At 38.1% G+C, this 18,159-nt stretch overlaps 1 protein-coding gene across 4 annotated transcripts in view; it reads right to left on the bottom strand.

Annotated features, from left to right (window-relative positions):
• PHAF1 (phagophore assembly factor 1) overlaps positions 1 to 18,159 on the bottom strand; it is a 38,360-nt gene that overhangs the window by 11,333 nt on the left and 8,868 nt on the right. For all 4 annotated transcript variants that reach the window (XR_004080984.2, XR_004080983.2, XM_005152250.3 and 1 more), the window contains exons 4-12: positions 17,771 to 17,854; positions 13,391 to 13,434; positions 12,990 to 13,069; positions 8,513 to 8,607; positions 5,706 to 5,803; positions 3,940 to 4,052; positions 1,839 to 1,972; positions 1,105 to 1,188; positions 344 to 426 (exon numbers count right to left, since the gene is read on the bottom strand). Coding sequence is in view for 2 of the 4 variants with exons in the window: in XM_005152250.3 (XP_005152307.1) it covers positions 344 to 426; positions 1,105 to 1,188; positions 1,839 to 1,972; positions 3,940 to 4,052; positions 5,706 to 5,803; positions 8,513 to 8,607; positions 12,990 to 13,069; positions 13,391 to 13,434; positions 17,771 to 17,854 (815 nt within the window). In the remaining 2 variants the exon portion in view is untranslated. The remainder of the gene's footprint in view (positions 1 to 343; positions 427 to 1,104; positions 1,189 to 1,838; positions 1,973 to 3,939; positions 4,053 to 5,705; positions 5,804 to 8,512; positions 8,608 to 12,989; positions 13,070 to 13,390; positions 13,435 to 17,770; positions 17,855 to 18,159) is intronic.

Genomic DNA, 18,159 nt, shown 5'->3' with positions numbered 1-18,159 from the left:
AATAATGTCAGGAAAAAAACAGCAGCTTACCTACCAATAAATGGACACTTTCCCTCATTCAAAGTTTGCCTCTAGCAAGAGAGCTTGTATGTTACACCTGAACCAAGAACTACCTTACCTCATTTACTGCTTTGAGACAGATTTGAGAATATAAAGGCATTTAAAAGTAAAAATAAAATCTAAAATAAAATAAAAAGTGCTAATGATGGCTGGAACCTCCAACAGTTACCAGATACACCAAAGACACTTGGGAAAAAATACTGCAATTCTATAAAGGGGACATAAAATTTCTTTTTTGGGTGTTTCAAAAATACTCTTTAAAATATCAATTCTTTACACTCACATGTTAAAGTTGTAATGACCAGGATAATTTGTATGCAGGACAAATTTCTTCACTTTGTGAGTGTTTGCATCAAAGAGAATATCCTGTTGAAGAATAAACAAACATACATGAAACAATCTGGAAAGAGGAGGGTGGCTTTTCCCAAACAAACCCGAGATTAGTTACCAAAGTACCTGTATGCAGTGGTATGTATCTATCTTATTGGAACTGAATGTACTATGAAAAGTTGTAGTTGAAAACAAGACTATTGGTAAATTCAAATAAATATACACCTCCTCCAGCACTCAATTACAACTGCAGTTTCATTTGCTAATGTTGGTAAATTTCCTAGGGAGGTCTTGTTCTGCATATTATTCAGGTTAACATGGACTAAAGCAAAACCTAAGGACATGAAGGCTGAACTGCATCCACAGCTTGGCTGACTTCCACATGGGTGCTCTGGGCTACCTATTCTCAGTTCCGTGGGACAGAGGCAAGTGTTTCAGAAACAACTAATGTATCTATGCATTAGGCCATGGCAGAGGGAGAAAACCTGAGAATGAAAAAGGCAAACAAAGAGACTTCCATCCACTGGTGGAGATAAGAAAATGTTACTGTTTGAATCTGCAAGTGCTAGAGAAAAAGCAATACAGTGATTTCTAAGACAGCAATCAAGAGACTGAAGTCTCTCATTTCCCACAGCCTTTTAGCCTTCTGAAAATATTGCCATGTAACTAAATCAAAACTTTATATGAATGTGTATAGGGAAGTTTCCCACTCACCAGTCCAAGTGTGAAATAATTGAAGAAGTAGTCATTGCACTTTGATGGGACCTGCTTATGGGGCGAGGGTGAATGGATTTTCATCTGCAAGAAACACGTTTTTCAGATGTATTTAATATCGCTCATATGTATTTAATAGCTCTTACAAAGCTATTAACAACATTAACAACATCCCTACAGTCAAACTAAACTCCACAATCTCATTTGAAGCCCCTGTTCTAATATGTAAGATATTGTGTTTCATGAGACGTCATGTGCTGTTTGAGGTGGCACAATGACACGAGCTTTTCTCTTTATCTGAAGTAAAAGAGTTATTCAACTTATATATATAATGTATAAACACATTAGGAATGGATCAAATTATATGCTGAAGTTGTTACATAAAACATAATTAAAAAATTAAAGAGTACATACTTGCTAAGGTTTGGATGGATTAAAAAGTGCTCCAATTTTTTTTTTTTGGGTTTTTGTCTGGGGGGAGAGGTTTGGTTGGGGTTTGTTTTTTGGTTGGTTTGGTTTTTAATTTAAACAATTTGCATTAAATTAGCATTTGAAAGCTTTTAAATAAACAAGTTATATAACTGCTCATCCTTTTCTATCACACGTCAACTGAAGCACTCATTTGTACTGCATGGCAGTTTAATTTCACTGGCCTTGCAAAACGCAGGCCCTGCAATTAACCTGAGACATGGCTGAACAGAGACAAAGTCCTGCACCTGAATGACTCCCCCTACCTTATCTTCAGACTTGTAGAAGACTTTGTGGGGAGACCCCAGGGTGCTCAGCACGTCCTGGCATGAATCACCGAAGTACACACAACGCTCAAATACCCGCATTTTTGCATCGGCTAAAACACCTGGGCCACAGCCTGAGGAATGGAAAACAACTCAAAATTCATCCTTCCTGATCAGAAAATCAGCAGCAAGTCAATACCAAAAGGTCAGCTTCCCTCTATTCACAAGCCAAACAGCTGCATTCTTCAGAAACAGTGCCAAGCTACATTTAACCCTTCATTTTTCATCAGGTTAAACATTTCTTATCAAAACGATGTCTTGACTGCTGGACAGATTCCGATCTTAAGCTCCAGCTTTAGCAGTGCTATCTTCCCTTCCTTGCCATTCACATGAACATTACCCTTTCTCCTAGCCCAGCTCAATTTGATCAGCTGGTTATTAGCAGTAAGTTCCAGGAATTCTTTCTATCCCTAAAATACTCTACTTCAGCAGCTAGAGATCCATCTCCAGCTAAAAAAGTAAAACCTATGAAGTGAAATTCCTCATCCATATTAACTGTATTGGAAAACATACATCCTTTACTCAGGATTTCCACAGCTTATTGAATCAATTGCAAGTATGTTCCTATGCAAACAATGTTGAAAAGGGATCTTACTGAGTAGCCATTACATAGACGAACTCCTGAATTATCTTACCAGAAATGGAAGCATCTTACAGTTTGTAAACCCATTTGCTTTCAAGAATGCAGCATCTTACATTTATGATAATACATGTACAGGTATGCAGCAGTTACTGCAAAATATAGGATGGGGTCTAAATACACACTTAGCTTTTCACACTATTTATGTAGCTAGTTATCCAATAAAATAAATCAGAAAAATCCAATTAAGTAATCTTTGATTTCTTTTGGAAGAGATGATAAAAATATACTTGCAGAGAAACTTGTGCTTGAACAGGCATATAACATTTTACAAAGGAATTTCTTCAACTTCAGAAAGACGTGTCCATACTACCCCTCTGCAAGATTTAGTCTGAACATTAGTGATATATTTTAGTAGTTGTTTTATTGACATTTCCTTTGAGTTCCATATATATTAACTGAACTTGACACTCTACCTTAGAAATGTCCAATTTCTCAAAATCATTTATAATATGATGTTATAGCTAACTCCTCCCCTAGTACTTGAGGATATATGCTCCCTGTCCTAGGCAGCCTTCCATTATCTTCCTCTGTAAAGACAGAAGCAAAGTATCTTGAAAGCATCTGCTCCCTCGTAATTCATAATTTTTATTCTTTACATTAAATCTTCTCCTTTTCAACTTTTGCACATTGCAAAAATATCCCAAGTGTTTCCTCAATATACATACAGCTATAGCCAGAACAGGTCAAAAGCTGAGCCTGCTAATAAAAATTAGTAAAGACATCTCATTTTTTTCTTAAAAACATTGTCAAGTCTCAAGCTCTGGTAAATTAACATGATGACTCCCTTGAGGTCATTATATCTTTCCCTTATTTCTGAGCACCCCCCACCTCTGAAAGCACACACAGGGAGAAGGCACTCATCAGCTTCTGTCACTTCCACTGCTGTCTCTCGCAACAAATGAAAACAGAATTGAATGTGCAGTCTAGGGCTGCAGCATTGATGCAGTCTCTTATTGGCATTTTTAAAAGCCTTCCAGAATTAATCACAAAAATAACAACATCATACAATTCACTGGAATGTCAGAAAATGCACATGTACCTAAGGTGTATCGATTTCTCATGTAATTTTCAGTAATGTGATTGCATCTGTTTTATTCTACACATACACCTGGAGAAAAATTCCTTTTCTGCAAAAAGACTCCAAGGACTTGGAACTATTGCGGATAGGGCTACAGTCCTCTGTGATTTCTCCAGGGCCAGGGAAACATAGCAGCAGGCAGATTCACCTCCACAGGAGTTTTGTTTCACTAGCTCAAAATGTTTTGTTTCAATATATCAAAATAAGGTACAAAGAACATTTTGAAATCGCTTGTAAAATCATCACAAATAATTTATACATGTTTAGCCCTCTTTTCCTGAGAAAAGCAACCAATTCCATGTTCTGAGTGTAACCAATACCTGCAGTGAGGAGGCGAAGCCGTAAACCTGAGGGCCCAGTTCCATCTCTCAGAACATCAACGTTCTCAGCATACACATTACCAAGGAAACAGCTGAGAGGCATCAAGGGAGCCCTGAAAGCAATCATATAAAATGTGCAAAGGATTTGCTTAATCTTCAAATTTCATACTAACAAGCTGGTATTAGTTCACTGGAACAGAGCACATTAATTTTGACAAAGCTGCATTTAGCTCAGGCTGAAGACTGAAAGTTATATCAAACACAAGGATCAGAAAGTCTGGGGAAAAAGGAAGGGGAACAAGTTGCCACTCACATGCAGGACCTTTACTGGCAATGAAACAAACAGCAGGTTTCAAAGATTCTGGGAACTGAAGAAACTGCATCTAGGCCTCCTATGAGGATGTGTCATCTCAGATTTCTCCTTGGGAAAATGGAAGTTACACAGCTTTTAAGGATACCTACTCCTTGAACTAGGCATATCACTCAAATAGAGCCGAAGAGCCTTCTCTGTGATGTTCTTAGGGAGGTACTTCATAGCCCAGAACATGCAACCAGTTTGTGCAGGTACACTACACATAATTGTGCTACTTTACTGGGAAAGTTACACCTTAATTCAATTAAAACAATATTTGAGAAATCAGTAACAGCTCCAAGTAAGGTATTTTCAGTAGAAGGGATTCTTTTTTATATATTAGTTTGCATATGCCCTACAAGTTTCACTTATGTGAATTTCTCCTCTGTGTGAATGACTCGAGAGAAAAGTCAGGTTTTGAGCTCTCATGCACACATATACACCTGAGCCCCATGTGACAATTAGTGCTGTTGCTGGACCCACCATGCCACAGACAGGCAGAGACAACATTATTTTCCCAATGTGCATTTATTTCTAACTAGGAGACAACATCTGCAGAAATAAGGTTCCCTCCCTTCTGAACAGCCCAAGCATGTGTTAATCTATTCCTGGCATTAAAACACAGCTGTCTCTGCAAAAGCTACTACCTTATCAGTCTGAGTATTTATAAACTGAAAGGAAGAATTTACAGAAGTCCTTTCTATTGAGTAAGGAACCCCAAGAGCAACATTTTTAGAAAGAGCAAAACTTATTGACAACAGAACACAACACAATAGAAAGCATTAACCATATTAATATATAACTATTCCATTAGTAATAAGGCATGAAGATCAGTTTCCTCAGAGCAGTAAGTTCAGTCAGGTAACTGCAAAGATATTTAATCTATGGCAGATTATGCATGTGCCTTAAGACTGAAAATACACATTTCATTATTTCTGTATAGCAAGAGAGTTTAAGACCCTTGGTAGGACCCTGCCACGACATAAATAATGCCAACACACTACAAAATTACTGACTGCCTACACAAAGTTTGATTTGTCTAGGGAGAGGCCATTAGCATGCAAACACAACCTAGAGTAAGAATAGCCTAAGCACACCTAGTACTAGATTCACTAATTTCCTCCTTTACTTAATGAATTCATTCTCAGGTCAATGAATTACCTATGACAGCAGAGCCAAGATGATTTTATAGCAACATAAATCAACGTTTGATTATAACATCTGAAGACAATGTTTATGGAAATTTGAAAAAGGTTAGTATCTAAAAGCATTCTGCACACTGCCAAATTAATGGAAGTCCAAAACTGAACTAAAAAGAGTGCATGACTGCATTTAACATTTGCAAAATCCTAAATAAATGAGGAAGAAAAAGCGTATTCTAACTGATCAAAATGGCACAACCAGCTGTACCTACTTGGTATCCTGCAGACTGTTTCCACTGTAGATGTACATGCGTTTCACAGTCGCACCATGTGGAATTTGCAGAGAGGCCAGACCATGGGCAAAGTTAGGCTGTGGACATACAAAAACATTCTTGTTACGTGACACAGTAGACACTTGAGCTCAAAGTTATTAATTACATTATAAATACAGAGTATGCTTAGCAATTCAGATAAGTCTCTAGCCAAAGAAGAAGGGTGAAAACCAACAACAAAACCCCTTTTCAATGGTGTTCCTTCACATTACACCACTCCTGGATTCTGCCACTGGGGTGGAATGCTCACTATAATTATCCACCAAAAGATGGCACTAGTCTGACAATCAGCCATGGCGCGCATCCTGAATTCAAGTTTGCTTGTTCTCTTCACTGGCTAGAACGGTATTTGCACTGATACACTCTATTTAGGTTCTCAGAAACTGGCTTAGAGGTAAAACTTCTCTTTTGTCTCCCACTGCATTAATTTTAGCCTTTTAACATCTCTGCTGATTTGTAAAATGCCTTTATTTGATGAACAGAGGCTCATTCATTAAATAGATTTTCTGCTCTCCTTACCACCCCATTCTTCTGTGTACTGTTTTGATGGGGATTTTGAGTGCTCTCATTAAATCAAAAGTGTGCTGAGGAAATCAGATTTATTCTTCTAGTATATTAAGGACTTATTTCCTTCAACTCTGAAGATGACAGGATCTTCTTCAAGACCATCAACATACTTCACTGGCACAGGACAGAAAATAAACTAACTTTTGTCACACAGTGAACAAAACCAAGATGCACAAAATTCAAACTATTATCCTGGTCCACTTTAGCAGGACATCACAAAGTAGACACAAAATGTTGTTCTTCGAAAAAGAAAAATAACCCAGAGCAATGACTTTCACTGCCTTTGGTGTTTAGAAAGGAATCTGCACTACTTCGCAAACCTAGACATGCCCTGATTTCAATACTCTTTCTGAACTTGCCCATAGCATGAAAAACTCAAACACAGCTTTCTAAAATGGTCAGGCTTAAGATTATATTTTAACATACTTACGTCTTAGCAACAGAGAAATCTTCTCTAGAGCCATGGAAGCACCTGAGCTGTATGAGCCTCATTTCTTAACAGTGTGAGCAGGCTTTCATATTCTCACCTGCAGTTTACCACCTACGTGAGCAGCCCAGAGTTTTCTACAGAGCTTTTTCATTTCCATAAGCAGAGGTTACACTGCTTTGCTAACAAGTTTAGAATCCCTGTACAGTCCTCTCTGAACTTGCAAGATTTTGACATCTTCAAATTTCATTTCACTCTTCAATCTTCCCTACTGTTCCTCCCTGAAAGGCTTCACAAATAGCTGTTCTCCCTGTGGACTGTTTCATACTACTCTTTTCTAAGCTATCCTTTTTCTACCTATTTATAATCCTGTGGACAATTTTGCCTTTCATTCTGCGCAAACATTTTACTAACCCCATTTAATCAACTGGATGAAAGACTTGAGAATGCAAGAGTATTTTCTCCTTAAGAACTGTATCATCCCCAAGAACCACACTATTTTCCTCTCAAGGCTTATTCACACCTAGCATTTCATAACTATCCCTATTTTCTCAGATAATTGAGCCATACACTAAACAAGACATGCAGATGCACTGACCAGAACTGATTCTAGCAGTTTTATTTTAACATCTTTCAGTTTTCAGACAGTCCTGCAATAAGCACAGAGTTGGACATAACGATCCTTATGGGCACCCTGCAATTTGAGATACTTCATGATCTTTCCAGATCTTTGGTATAGCAATTGTCTTTCTTAGCAGCTCAGCTATTTATTTACAAATGCCTTGGGAACTCTTGTAGGAAAGGCAACTACTCTTTGACAGGACATTCTTTGTTTGACTTATTAGGTTTCTATTTACTTTCCAAAGGTCCTGAAAACCAGCTGACCTCCACAACTGCTAAATAATAACTTCCCTTGGTTACCTACTCCCTGCTCTCTCACATATCAACACACAACTACTTAAGTACCAGGGTGTAACATGAGACATGTCATGATGTTGGTGGATTTCTCCCACTTTGTTTTGGCTCTTTATATGTGCCTTTTTATTTTAATACCATATAGCATGTGTTCGTTTTACCTTGTAAGAACAGACAATACAACTGAGAGCCTTTCCATTCCCACACAAAAGTGATACATACATTTTTGTTAGCATAGGTGGAAATCACAGAGACCTCATCATGTTTCCACTACAGACAGTGATTTCCAAAGATTTCACAGAACACAACAATATGTTCAATTATTAAGTAACTCATTTGAACATCTGGTGAGTATGCAAACAGGCACTACAAATAAAGCTCATTCATCTGGCTTTCTAAAACCACTCATGCTGAAGGACACTTAAGATGAAAATGTATTTTATGAACTTGTACACTAGATCAGTTACATAATCACTTTGATGAGATTTAAAAATATCTGATAAAAGAACAGCCTTCCAGTTGATTGCTTAATATTTATGTATTTGCACAGACAGCATTCTCATTTTTAGCAGACTCCTTTCAGCAACAGAATTGCTAGCCCCAGTTCACGATGCAAGGAAACCCTCTAAGCGTATGCCTTCTGCTAAAAGGAATAAAATTTTTAACTTCAAAATGACTGCATGAGAATAAGAGCATAAAAATAAGAGCATAACTGAGGAGTTAAATTCCTTCCAAATCACTGGTTTCTTCTGCTTGCAGGCAAGACATGTAGCAGGTGTTACTTTGCAAGTACCACAGAGGCAAAAAGAGTATCCATTAACTAAGAAAGATTGCTGACCTCGTACTTCGGAGTTTCAGTCCAGGAGTCTAATTGAAAAGAAAATGAGAGTCCTCTGAAATTGAGGTGAAAGAGCTGCTCAGCTGAATTATACACTAAAAGGGAAAAGAAAGTGAACACAGAGTTACCAAAATGAACTAAGAATTCTCCAGTTCAGATCTAACAGCACTTTCACCACCTCAGTGAATCTACTACACCTCAAAATGCAGGAGAAACACAATTACACAGGACAATTAATAGTTTTGCTTTCAATTTCTTGCAGTAGAAACATGGCAATAAGAGAAACTCTAGATTCATTAGAGTTGGCTAGGCAAGCCTGTAGGCACAAGCCTATCCCTAATGATACAATTATACAGTATGGCACAATCAATTACACCTTAATATTCCTAAAGTAGTTTAAATAGCCACTAAGTGCAAACCAATTCTATTCACTGTTATGTGAAACACTTTAACAATATTAACCTGAAAAGTCTTTTTAGACCAATGTGTCCAGAGCACTGATAGATTTCATATTTCATACCACTGAGAAGCACGTTCCCAAGACAGAGCCCGCAGTTACCCACCTACCTCTCATCCTAGCAGAGCCTCTTGCCTGTGTGTCCCAGTTCAGCTACCCACGTTCCCAAGTATTATGGCATAAGAAGGAAATGCTGCCTACACACAGGTTCTAGACCATTTACAGTGGTAATTAAGCATAGTATCACCAGAAACAGCAGCTGATAGGTCAGCTTTTACAAAGAGCAGTAATAAATCAGAACACATAGCGACCTCCAGCTGTCACCACTTCACAAGATCTCCTGATTTACTCCAATAAATTGCACAATATCAACTACAAACAGCAACAGAAGTCATGCCAGTACTTGTCTAACAAGACATGCTGTTTTGTGAGACTGTGGAAAGCTTAAAAACAATCCCAGCAGACTGGGAGCTTGGGAACAGTTCAGGGATTGATGCTCCCAAACTTCAACCTGCGTCCAGTAGCCACAGCAGGGAACGCAATGTTCTTGTAACACACAGAAGCTGGTTCATTTGCGAAACAGTTTGAAAACAGTAGAGGCTGAAGAACAATAAAGAAATGCTCCAACAAGAGAAGCTGCTTTCTTCCACTTTACCAAGGGAAATTGAATTAATATTCTCTTTTTCCCTTACAATTTTATATTTAAGATGACACAGAATAGAGAGAAAAATGCATATAAATATGTATTTTCCCTCCATCCCAAAGTGCCTTTCAAATGTTCAACTTGAGAGACATGCCACAAGATGTCTAGACAATGCCAGACCACCCAGGATAGAAAAATAATAGTTGAGCAATAAGCATTAAGCTTTCAAAAGTAATCATTTGTCTTTTCTGCAGAATGTGCTGGCTAAGAGCGTTTTCCCTCCTTGTCACTCATAGGAAACCATGTGGGGAAGGGGAAATGTTTTGATCAGCAGGAAAATTACACAAATCTCATGTGATAAATTATGATTCATCTTTTCCAAAGCCCACAGCCAGCTGGATAAGCGTTTTTCCCCTATTCATGCCAAGTGCGATATCTGATTATACAAATCGCATCACCTCCCATCCCCTGCAAAGTTTGTTGATGCTTAGGCTTAAAGGGCAAGGAATGTTTTTATCCTTAGGAAGTTCTCTCATATCTCCCTCAGGACCGTATGTCACAATCACAAGGCTGAAAAAGGTAAGCCTTTTTATTTCAATTTTTTTTTAATTTATTGGTTTTCTACACAGGTACCCTGAAGATAGAAGCAGAAAGACTGCTGTTCTGCAGCTGCACTCTGAGTGAGGGTAAGGGAGAGAGTTTGCCTTCCAGGTCACCAACACCAACAAGACTTTTCCAGCACCTCAGGGAAACCTGGGCAACCTCTGAAGTCTCCTGGAGTTACATACGTAGAAGGCAGGCCTCCTCCACACTTGCAAAGCCACTGTGGCAGGAGGGAAGGATATTTTTTATTTCTACCTTATGACTTCAGTCCAATTCCATAGCCCTCATCTACGCTGAATGGCACTTCAGCAAACAGCCACATCCATGAGGACTCAGAACAGCATGTGATTTCAGCAAAACCACTGGCAAGAACAAATGCCTCCCAGCAGGAGCTCAGGTCAGAGAATCATGGGCATGTGGGATCAAATCTTGGTTTCGACAATGCTGTTGACCTCCAAAGTGGTCATATTTCAATCACCCTCACGACAAAGACACTACAATGTTTCATACTAACATTAGCCAAAAAAGTAATGAAGCTGGTTGCAATTTTCCTGATGACTTTCTTTAAAACCACTGATTTGGCAAACCAAAACTGCTTACTGAAGGTCGGTTTCAACACAAAATTGTTGCTAGCTTTTTGAAATACATTTTGAAACTCCCACTGTATCCTGTTCCAGGAAAGCTCTGCTGCAACCACCTTAGGTTCAAGTGAAAGACAACATCTGGTTTGAAGTTCTAGTGGAGGTTAACATAGAGATACACAACAAAAGACTTTAACTTAAAAAGCTTGCATTGGGGTTTTGGGGGAGTACTAGTACAGAGGAGAAAAGGAGTGGTTATGTCATACTCTCATACATGAAACCTGGCATCTGGTACTTTGGTCACATTAAGAGGAAAGTTTCCCACCTTTCTGTCCTCACCCTAGCTCAAATTTTCATGGGACAGCCATCATCCCTCCCACATGCTGAAAACCACTGTTTTCTGCCTTTTCTGTTTCAGAAACCTCAAAGAAAAAAAAGGTTATCAAGACTTGCATTCCATGATACAAACTGTATCATATTATGAGAGGCAGCTTAAAACAGAGCATTTACTTCTGCTAAGTAGGCTGCTAATGGAAGATACTGAACTTCCAGTGAGAAAACTGAATAAGCAAATGCGCTAGTGTAGTGATAATAGAGGCAACATTTTAATAAACATATTTTCGTATCTAGATGCCACTGGATGAAAAGATGTTACGAAAAACTACCATCACATGCACATGTACAGGTTTTCTTAATTGAATATGACAAGCATGCAAGATCTGGCAAACTGAGCATGAGGACATGTGGTGCCAATCTATGATTTAAGTGCTTATACACAATTTTATGTGGTAATAAACCATGCTCTTCCTATTGTAAGCAATTCTTACAGCTGAGTAGGTCTTTTTATCATTCACAATATCACAATTTTGCAAGCACTTAACCTCTAAATATTTGCAAATAAACCATCATCGCTTATAAACTGTCAAGGATATGGAACCACTTTCACCACTTCTAAATACTACATACTTTCTTGTACAGACTAGTTCCCTAACAGATCAAGCTACAGACCTCCGAGTTTCTGACTAAGAGGAAATGACCGAAGTGAAGTTTAAAAATGCCAAATCTGGTCCTTGGAATATTATAACTAGAAATCATCCAAGCTTCATTTATCTCCATCTGATATTCATCTACTACAGCAGGCTTTTATGTAATGATATTACTTCAGCCACATGACCCTACACAGTTAATAAATCCTATTCTGTAATGTGCAAGAGATTGTCTGCAGAGAACAGGGACAAAGACTGGATATGCAGCCACCATCGATCACAAAGAACACCAGCTTATTTGGCATCAGCCTGACTACTGCAAATGGACTGAGTTAAGCTAAAAATAGAAAGTGATGCTCTAAAAAGGGCATCTTGCCTGTATGGAATTAATCTTTCTTGTTATGCCAGTTTGTGGCTCCTATTCTTAAGGGTTCCTGAACAGTTTAATTCTAAATATCCTCTTCAAAGTTTCACCATTAGCCTGTTTTCATTACCTAACAAACCCCTGAAATACACTTCTCATTTTCATATGTAAACAAGGAGCTTAAAGATGGTCTTTTTCCTGTTTCAGAGCTGCTGGACAGCCAAGAAGCTGTGAAAGAGTCAGAGTGGGTTCAGCCAGGTTAATTAAACTTATTCTGGTTCTGGTCATGCTGCACATGAGCTGGCTTCACACCTCCCTAGTGCTCCCAGTAACAGGAAGAAGGTGCACGGAAACACAAGCCAGCTGTACATAGGCTCAAACTTGATCCTGCCTTAGCAGGTCTTCAGCCACATTCTCAAAGCTTGAAGCCTGAGCCCTGGCTGACGCCAAGCAGAGATCAGCACAAATGTATGTTCATGGTATAGTTAATCCCCAAGAACACTTTGGGCTGACCATGCATAAGAATGTAGGAAAACAGCAGCATCGACAACAAAGCTCACCATTTTCCGGTACTGGCAGTTCAAACCACATCATTAATCATATCTGAACACACCATTCTGTGCCAATGACTCTCAGCCATACTACTGCACTTCCAGAAAGCCACAATTAAATTTACAGTACATATTACATGGTATCCCAGCTACAAGAATATAACCATTCTGGAACACAACTTCTCATTATTTGACAACACTTTTTACATATTTTTCTAGGCAGACATAGAGGAAAGACTTCCTAGAAAGAAGCCTGTCGATCTAGGTGAGTTTCTCAAATACTTTGGCTTACCTCCTGGATGCGTTGCTCCAAATGACTGATCAATTTGTTCTATGGTTGGAGCAATTGCCTGAGAGTTAAAATGGACACCACTGAAAAAGAAACAAAATTAATCTGCCTTAAGAATACTGAACGGATACTGCAAACATTTACTAATGGCAATACCACATTTAAATTGGAAAAAGTCTCCAAGACATAAGGCAACAGTAAACTGGTAATTTAACCATGTGCTACGTTCAAGAAATGATGATCATCTACATTCCTTTTTGACTGTTTTTTTGTTTGGTTTTGTCTGGGTTTGTTTTTTGTTCTTTCAACAAGAATGACTAAAAAAAATAATTCAGGATTAATAAAATTACCAAAAAAAGTCACTGTAATCAAGAAAAAATCATGTGAAGTCTTAGATCACTTACCAATATTTTAACTTCACCTTAGTCAAGTCATAAACTTCAATCACCTGAAACACAGGAAACAAATATTACCATACTTCACACATCTGCAAGTCATTACAGAGGTAAATTCCTGTCAAAAAGCAAGACTAGTTAGTACTGCTCACTCACCTCCTTAACAGAATTCTGCTAGCATAAATCCCACTGAGACAACTTAAACTCAAAAAACTGACTCAGCAACAGAAACAAGTACTGAAGAACAACTGTGGGTTCAGTACCGGACCTCCAGATCCTGTGTAAATCAGCACTGACTTGCACAAAGTAAGCTTTCACTAATGCATCAGCATCTTATTTCTGTAAGCAAGCTCAAAGGAAGGTAATAGCAAAGGTTAGCTAATTAGGGAATCCTCTAATGAATGTTAATCAGTAGGCCATTCCTTGGGTTACTCCTACTACCCTGAAGAACACCTGACTGCACTGTTCTAAGTTTCCAGTTCTTTCTGAAGTAAAAGATGAACATGGCAAGACTAAGTAATATTCCATTTCAATACTATATACAGGCACCTAGCAATTTCCCCAAGCATTATGGAAGATAATCAGAAGAGCAACCTACAGATAATCAGAGCAAGCGATAATACCTAGTTTTGATATATGAAGTATTTTAGACCTTATTGAATATTCTGAGGAGCTCCACTCTACAGATATTAAATATTAATTATAATTAATATAATTATAATAATAATATTAATATTAAATATTGATTATTTGTTCTAGATACATTACTGCAAACATGTGTCTGAGATTTATTTCCTATGATTTTTATGTGACTGCTGCTGGAGTTTGAGGCTTGACTGGGCTTTAGCCAGATCATTTTTGGCAAGTAACTGCGGTTAAACACAAACTTCTCCCACCCTATGTATGTTGCTGTGTCAGCACGAAAATGAAAACATGTAGAGTATATTGTAACTGCTGTAAAGAAAAGGTAGAACACTTTTTATTGCTTTGTATATTCTATCTGAAGCTAGAATAGAAAGAATTCCCCAGGGCGCTTGCTACCAAATGTGACTTTAAAGCCTAAAAATACCACCAGCTAAGAAGGAAGTACTGGTCTGGGAAGATATCCATCAAGTAACCCTAAATAAAACATGTTTAAAACACCATATATATAAAAAAAAACCTAAAAAAAAAAAAAACCTAAAAAAAATCAGCATTTAGCAGTACACTGTTGACTCATAAAAAGTTGGAAGAGTTCTCTGAACCACTCTGTTTTCTCAGAAGCCCACACATTTCAGGATATAAGCAACAAGCAAAGTACAAAGCAAGTAACAAATGAACATTCTGGCAAAACATAAAAAGCAGCAAACAAATATTTCTTCTCAATAAATATACTTTGAATTATGCTTCTTGGAAAAAACTGGTTATCCAGCATTGTCATACAAACGCAGTTTGACATGTCCAGGTTTCCTTTGCTGCACAGCTTGTTAAAAACAAAGGCTAGTATTATGAAAAGCTAGGAATGATTTTGTATTTTTTTGTGACCCTGCACATCATCTCCCCACTGCAACCCTGCACACCACTCTCAGCTCCCAGAATTCCCCATCCCTGTCCTGGGTATTCCTGAAGTGAGAAGTATTGAAGAAATTGCAGTGGAACATAGCACTAGAAAAGGATTTCTTTTTTAAACTACAGAAGCTACACTGACAGAAGGGTTAATGTGATTCTATGTGCAGAGGAACAAAACCTGAGAAGACTAAGGATTATTCAGTGATGGGTTTACTATATAGCCAGAAGGCAAGTGGTTTAAATGAGTAAAACCTGATGCTTTGTCACACTCCCTGTTAACTATTACTGAGTAAGACTCATAACCAAATGTGAAGGTTACTACTAACCAGCAGTAACAGACCAACACTGAAATATAACTCTTTTTCCACCCCAGAGGGAGTGTGCGTGAGAGACCTTGTTGCTAAAATTCATAGCAATGTTTTCAGAACCTGATCCTGAATCTGCTCCTTCCCATTAGCTCACATAACCTGCAGTGCTCTGGCTGCGGAAGTCGAGTGTAATAAAGACTATACACAAACCTTACTACCCTCTCTGAAAAAAAAAGAGCAGAAACTTTTCACGAATATTCCTATGGCTTTATTCCTTCATCAGCTTCTTTGGGTCTGTCAAGATTTCCCACTTCAGCAGCCTGTATTTCAACCTCTTTTCCACAATCAAATGTAATAGCAAGTGTATATTAAATAAAAACACCAAACGCCACACAAAACAAAACAAAAAAAATTCTGATTTTTCCAGTGCTGCTGAGCAACGCTGAAAAGAGTATCATACAAACTTGAAAACACGCATTTAACTTATTCTACACCTATTCTTTAAGAGGTCCTGTTGCTCAATTCTGAACTGATCCCATAGAATTTCTTCTATAAAGCTATCTGAAAACTATAGTTTTCACAGTATTGTATGCATTTGCAGTGCTTTACTCTTCATAGTTAAACAGAGGTATCACTAGACCACTGAACCACAACATACCAGGAAAGACTGGTTTGGTTGTTTTGTTTTTTAAAAAACCTAAACATACATACCAGAATAAGTTGTTTTTTCTTTCTTTAAAAGAAATTTTAAAAAACACTGTGGAAAAAGGTGAGAGGAATAGCTCTAGCACAGTTCTTAGAACACTGGACACTGAAATGACAAAAGTCAGACCCTCAGACAGTGGAGCTGAAGAGATATGGCATAAACTAATTAGAGCACATAAAAAACACTGTAAGATTGCAACACTTCAAAAATCATCACTAAGCAAGCTAGGCACCTGAAGTGTTATGTCAGTTTTGAGTTCAGTTTCCTTAAGAATTAGATATATTTTGAGAAGGTTTTGTACAGCAGGTGTAACTTACACTGACAAAGCCCATCTGACAAAAAAAAAATTAAAAAAAAATTGCAAATTCACATATGCAATCTGAATAGTTCACTTCTAAACCTTGACAAAAATAAAAAACCCATTGTTACAGGACAACTTAAAGAACAGAAACTACCATCAGGTAATTCCAAACTGAAATCTGGTAAAAGAGCACACAGCTGTCCCTCATCTGAACTCAATTTGAACTGAAAATTATTATTCAAAATGTGTATTTTTATAATTAATATAAAACAGATTAATGGAGAAATAAGTACTTCCAACACCTACTAATTTGGGTTGCTACTCAACAATTTTATAGATACATTTAAAGCACAGGAAGAGCTCACATTTCAGCTGATAGCACAGATAAAGCACAGAGCTGACATTTTGCTGCTGGTTTTATTGGAGACATGAGTAAGAAGAAAATGGCTTCCTGTAGCACTGTTCCAAGGCTTGGAAGTACAGATGCAAGTACCATATTCCAGACTTACCCAAAGGGTAAACATTCCATTTTTCAGCATCACATTGAACCCCACACTTCTGCTTTCAGATGTTAAATAGCATGGCTGTTAGAGCAAGATACTCTCACCCAGTTAGGCAAATCAACACCTTGGTCACAGAGTAATTTATGCACACCAACAAGAACCATAGTGACAACTGTTCACCACAGCTGGTTCTACTAAGGGACCACCCTGAGTAACTAAGACATTACATACACATATTTTAAGTGTTTCAGTTAAGAAATTCTTTCAAAATGACAGTCTCCCATTTTGTATGGATGAAACACACTGCTTTCATGAGACTTGTCACTAACATATATGCCATGGGAGATGACTAACCAGCCTGCCCCCCATTTTGCATTGTAACTACACAAAGCACCCTAAAGAGAAGTAGAATGTGGTCACCTGAAAACACAGAAGCAGGCCAGGCTGGACAAGGCCTTGAGCAACCTTGTCTAGTGGGAGGTGTCCCTGCTCACGACAAAGGGGTTGGAACTGGATGATCATAAGGTCCTTTCCAACACAAACGATTCTATGATACTATGAAGCAGAATTACTCAGCTGAGAACTTTGATCACAAGAATAAAAACTCATCCAGAACAAATCGAAGTCAGAGCAGGAGGCAGGTGCTCCAACAAGACTGAATATGGCTTTCTGGAAGAAAGCATGTACTTGTAGCCACAGTATTCTGTGAACCTAACTCAACTGAATGCTAAGAATAGGAGGAAGCAGCTTCTGCTACAACTTCAGGCAAGATGGACAAATGAGACCACACTGAACCACTATACTATGGCATACTTACAGTCCCCTGTACCATGTAAAGCATCTTAATCCTATAAACAAAGATTTAACCTCCAAACTGACAAAATGCAGTTCATTAACACAAGAGAGCACTATGTATAGCAAATTAAATGCCTAAAGAACCACATACTGATGCTTTGTGAAGCATCATCATATCTTAGGGTTTTGGTTTGCATTGGTTTGTTTGCAGGAAGGGTGTTTTATTACCTTAAGTCTCTGATTGAAAGCATCAAACAGCAGTTTGATTCCATCCTGAGTCAGGTTAAGGATGAGGTCATGGCTAAGCGGTGACTGTAAAACATATGAAAGAAAAGCTGTTAGGCTGTATAATTTCAAAGCTCCTTTGTTAAGATATATATCACTGTAGGAATATGAATTGGTTACTCTGAAAAAATAAAAACATGCTCTGTGAACAAACACTGCTCAATGAATGAACATAACAAAAAAATATTTGGCCAAAACTCTCACCCCCTCGCTCCCTTACGAAAAAAAAAATAAAGTGCCTGCATAAGACATACAAACTCCCAACAGGGTGGCTGTCCATCACTTTAACTGGAGGTATGGGGACAACACCAAACCCAACTTGAAAATCAGCA

This window comes from Melopsittacus undulatus, chromosome Z, assembly GCF_012275295.1.
Source record: "Melopsittacus undulatus isolate bMelUnd1 chromosome Z, bMelUnd1.mat.Z, whole genome shotgun sequence".
NCBI classification, from domain to species: Eukaryota; Metazoa; Chordata; class Aves; order Psittaciformes; family Psittaculidae; genus Melopsittacus; species Melopsittacus undulatus.
This window is presented reverse-complemented; position numbering and strand designations above follow the sequence as displayed.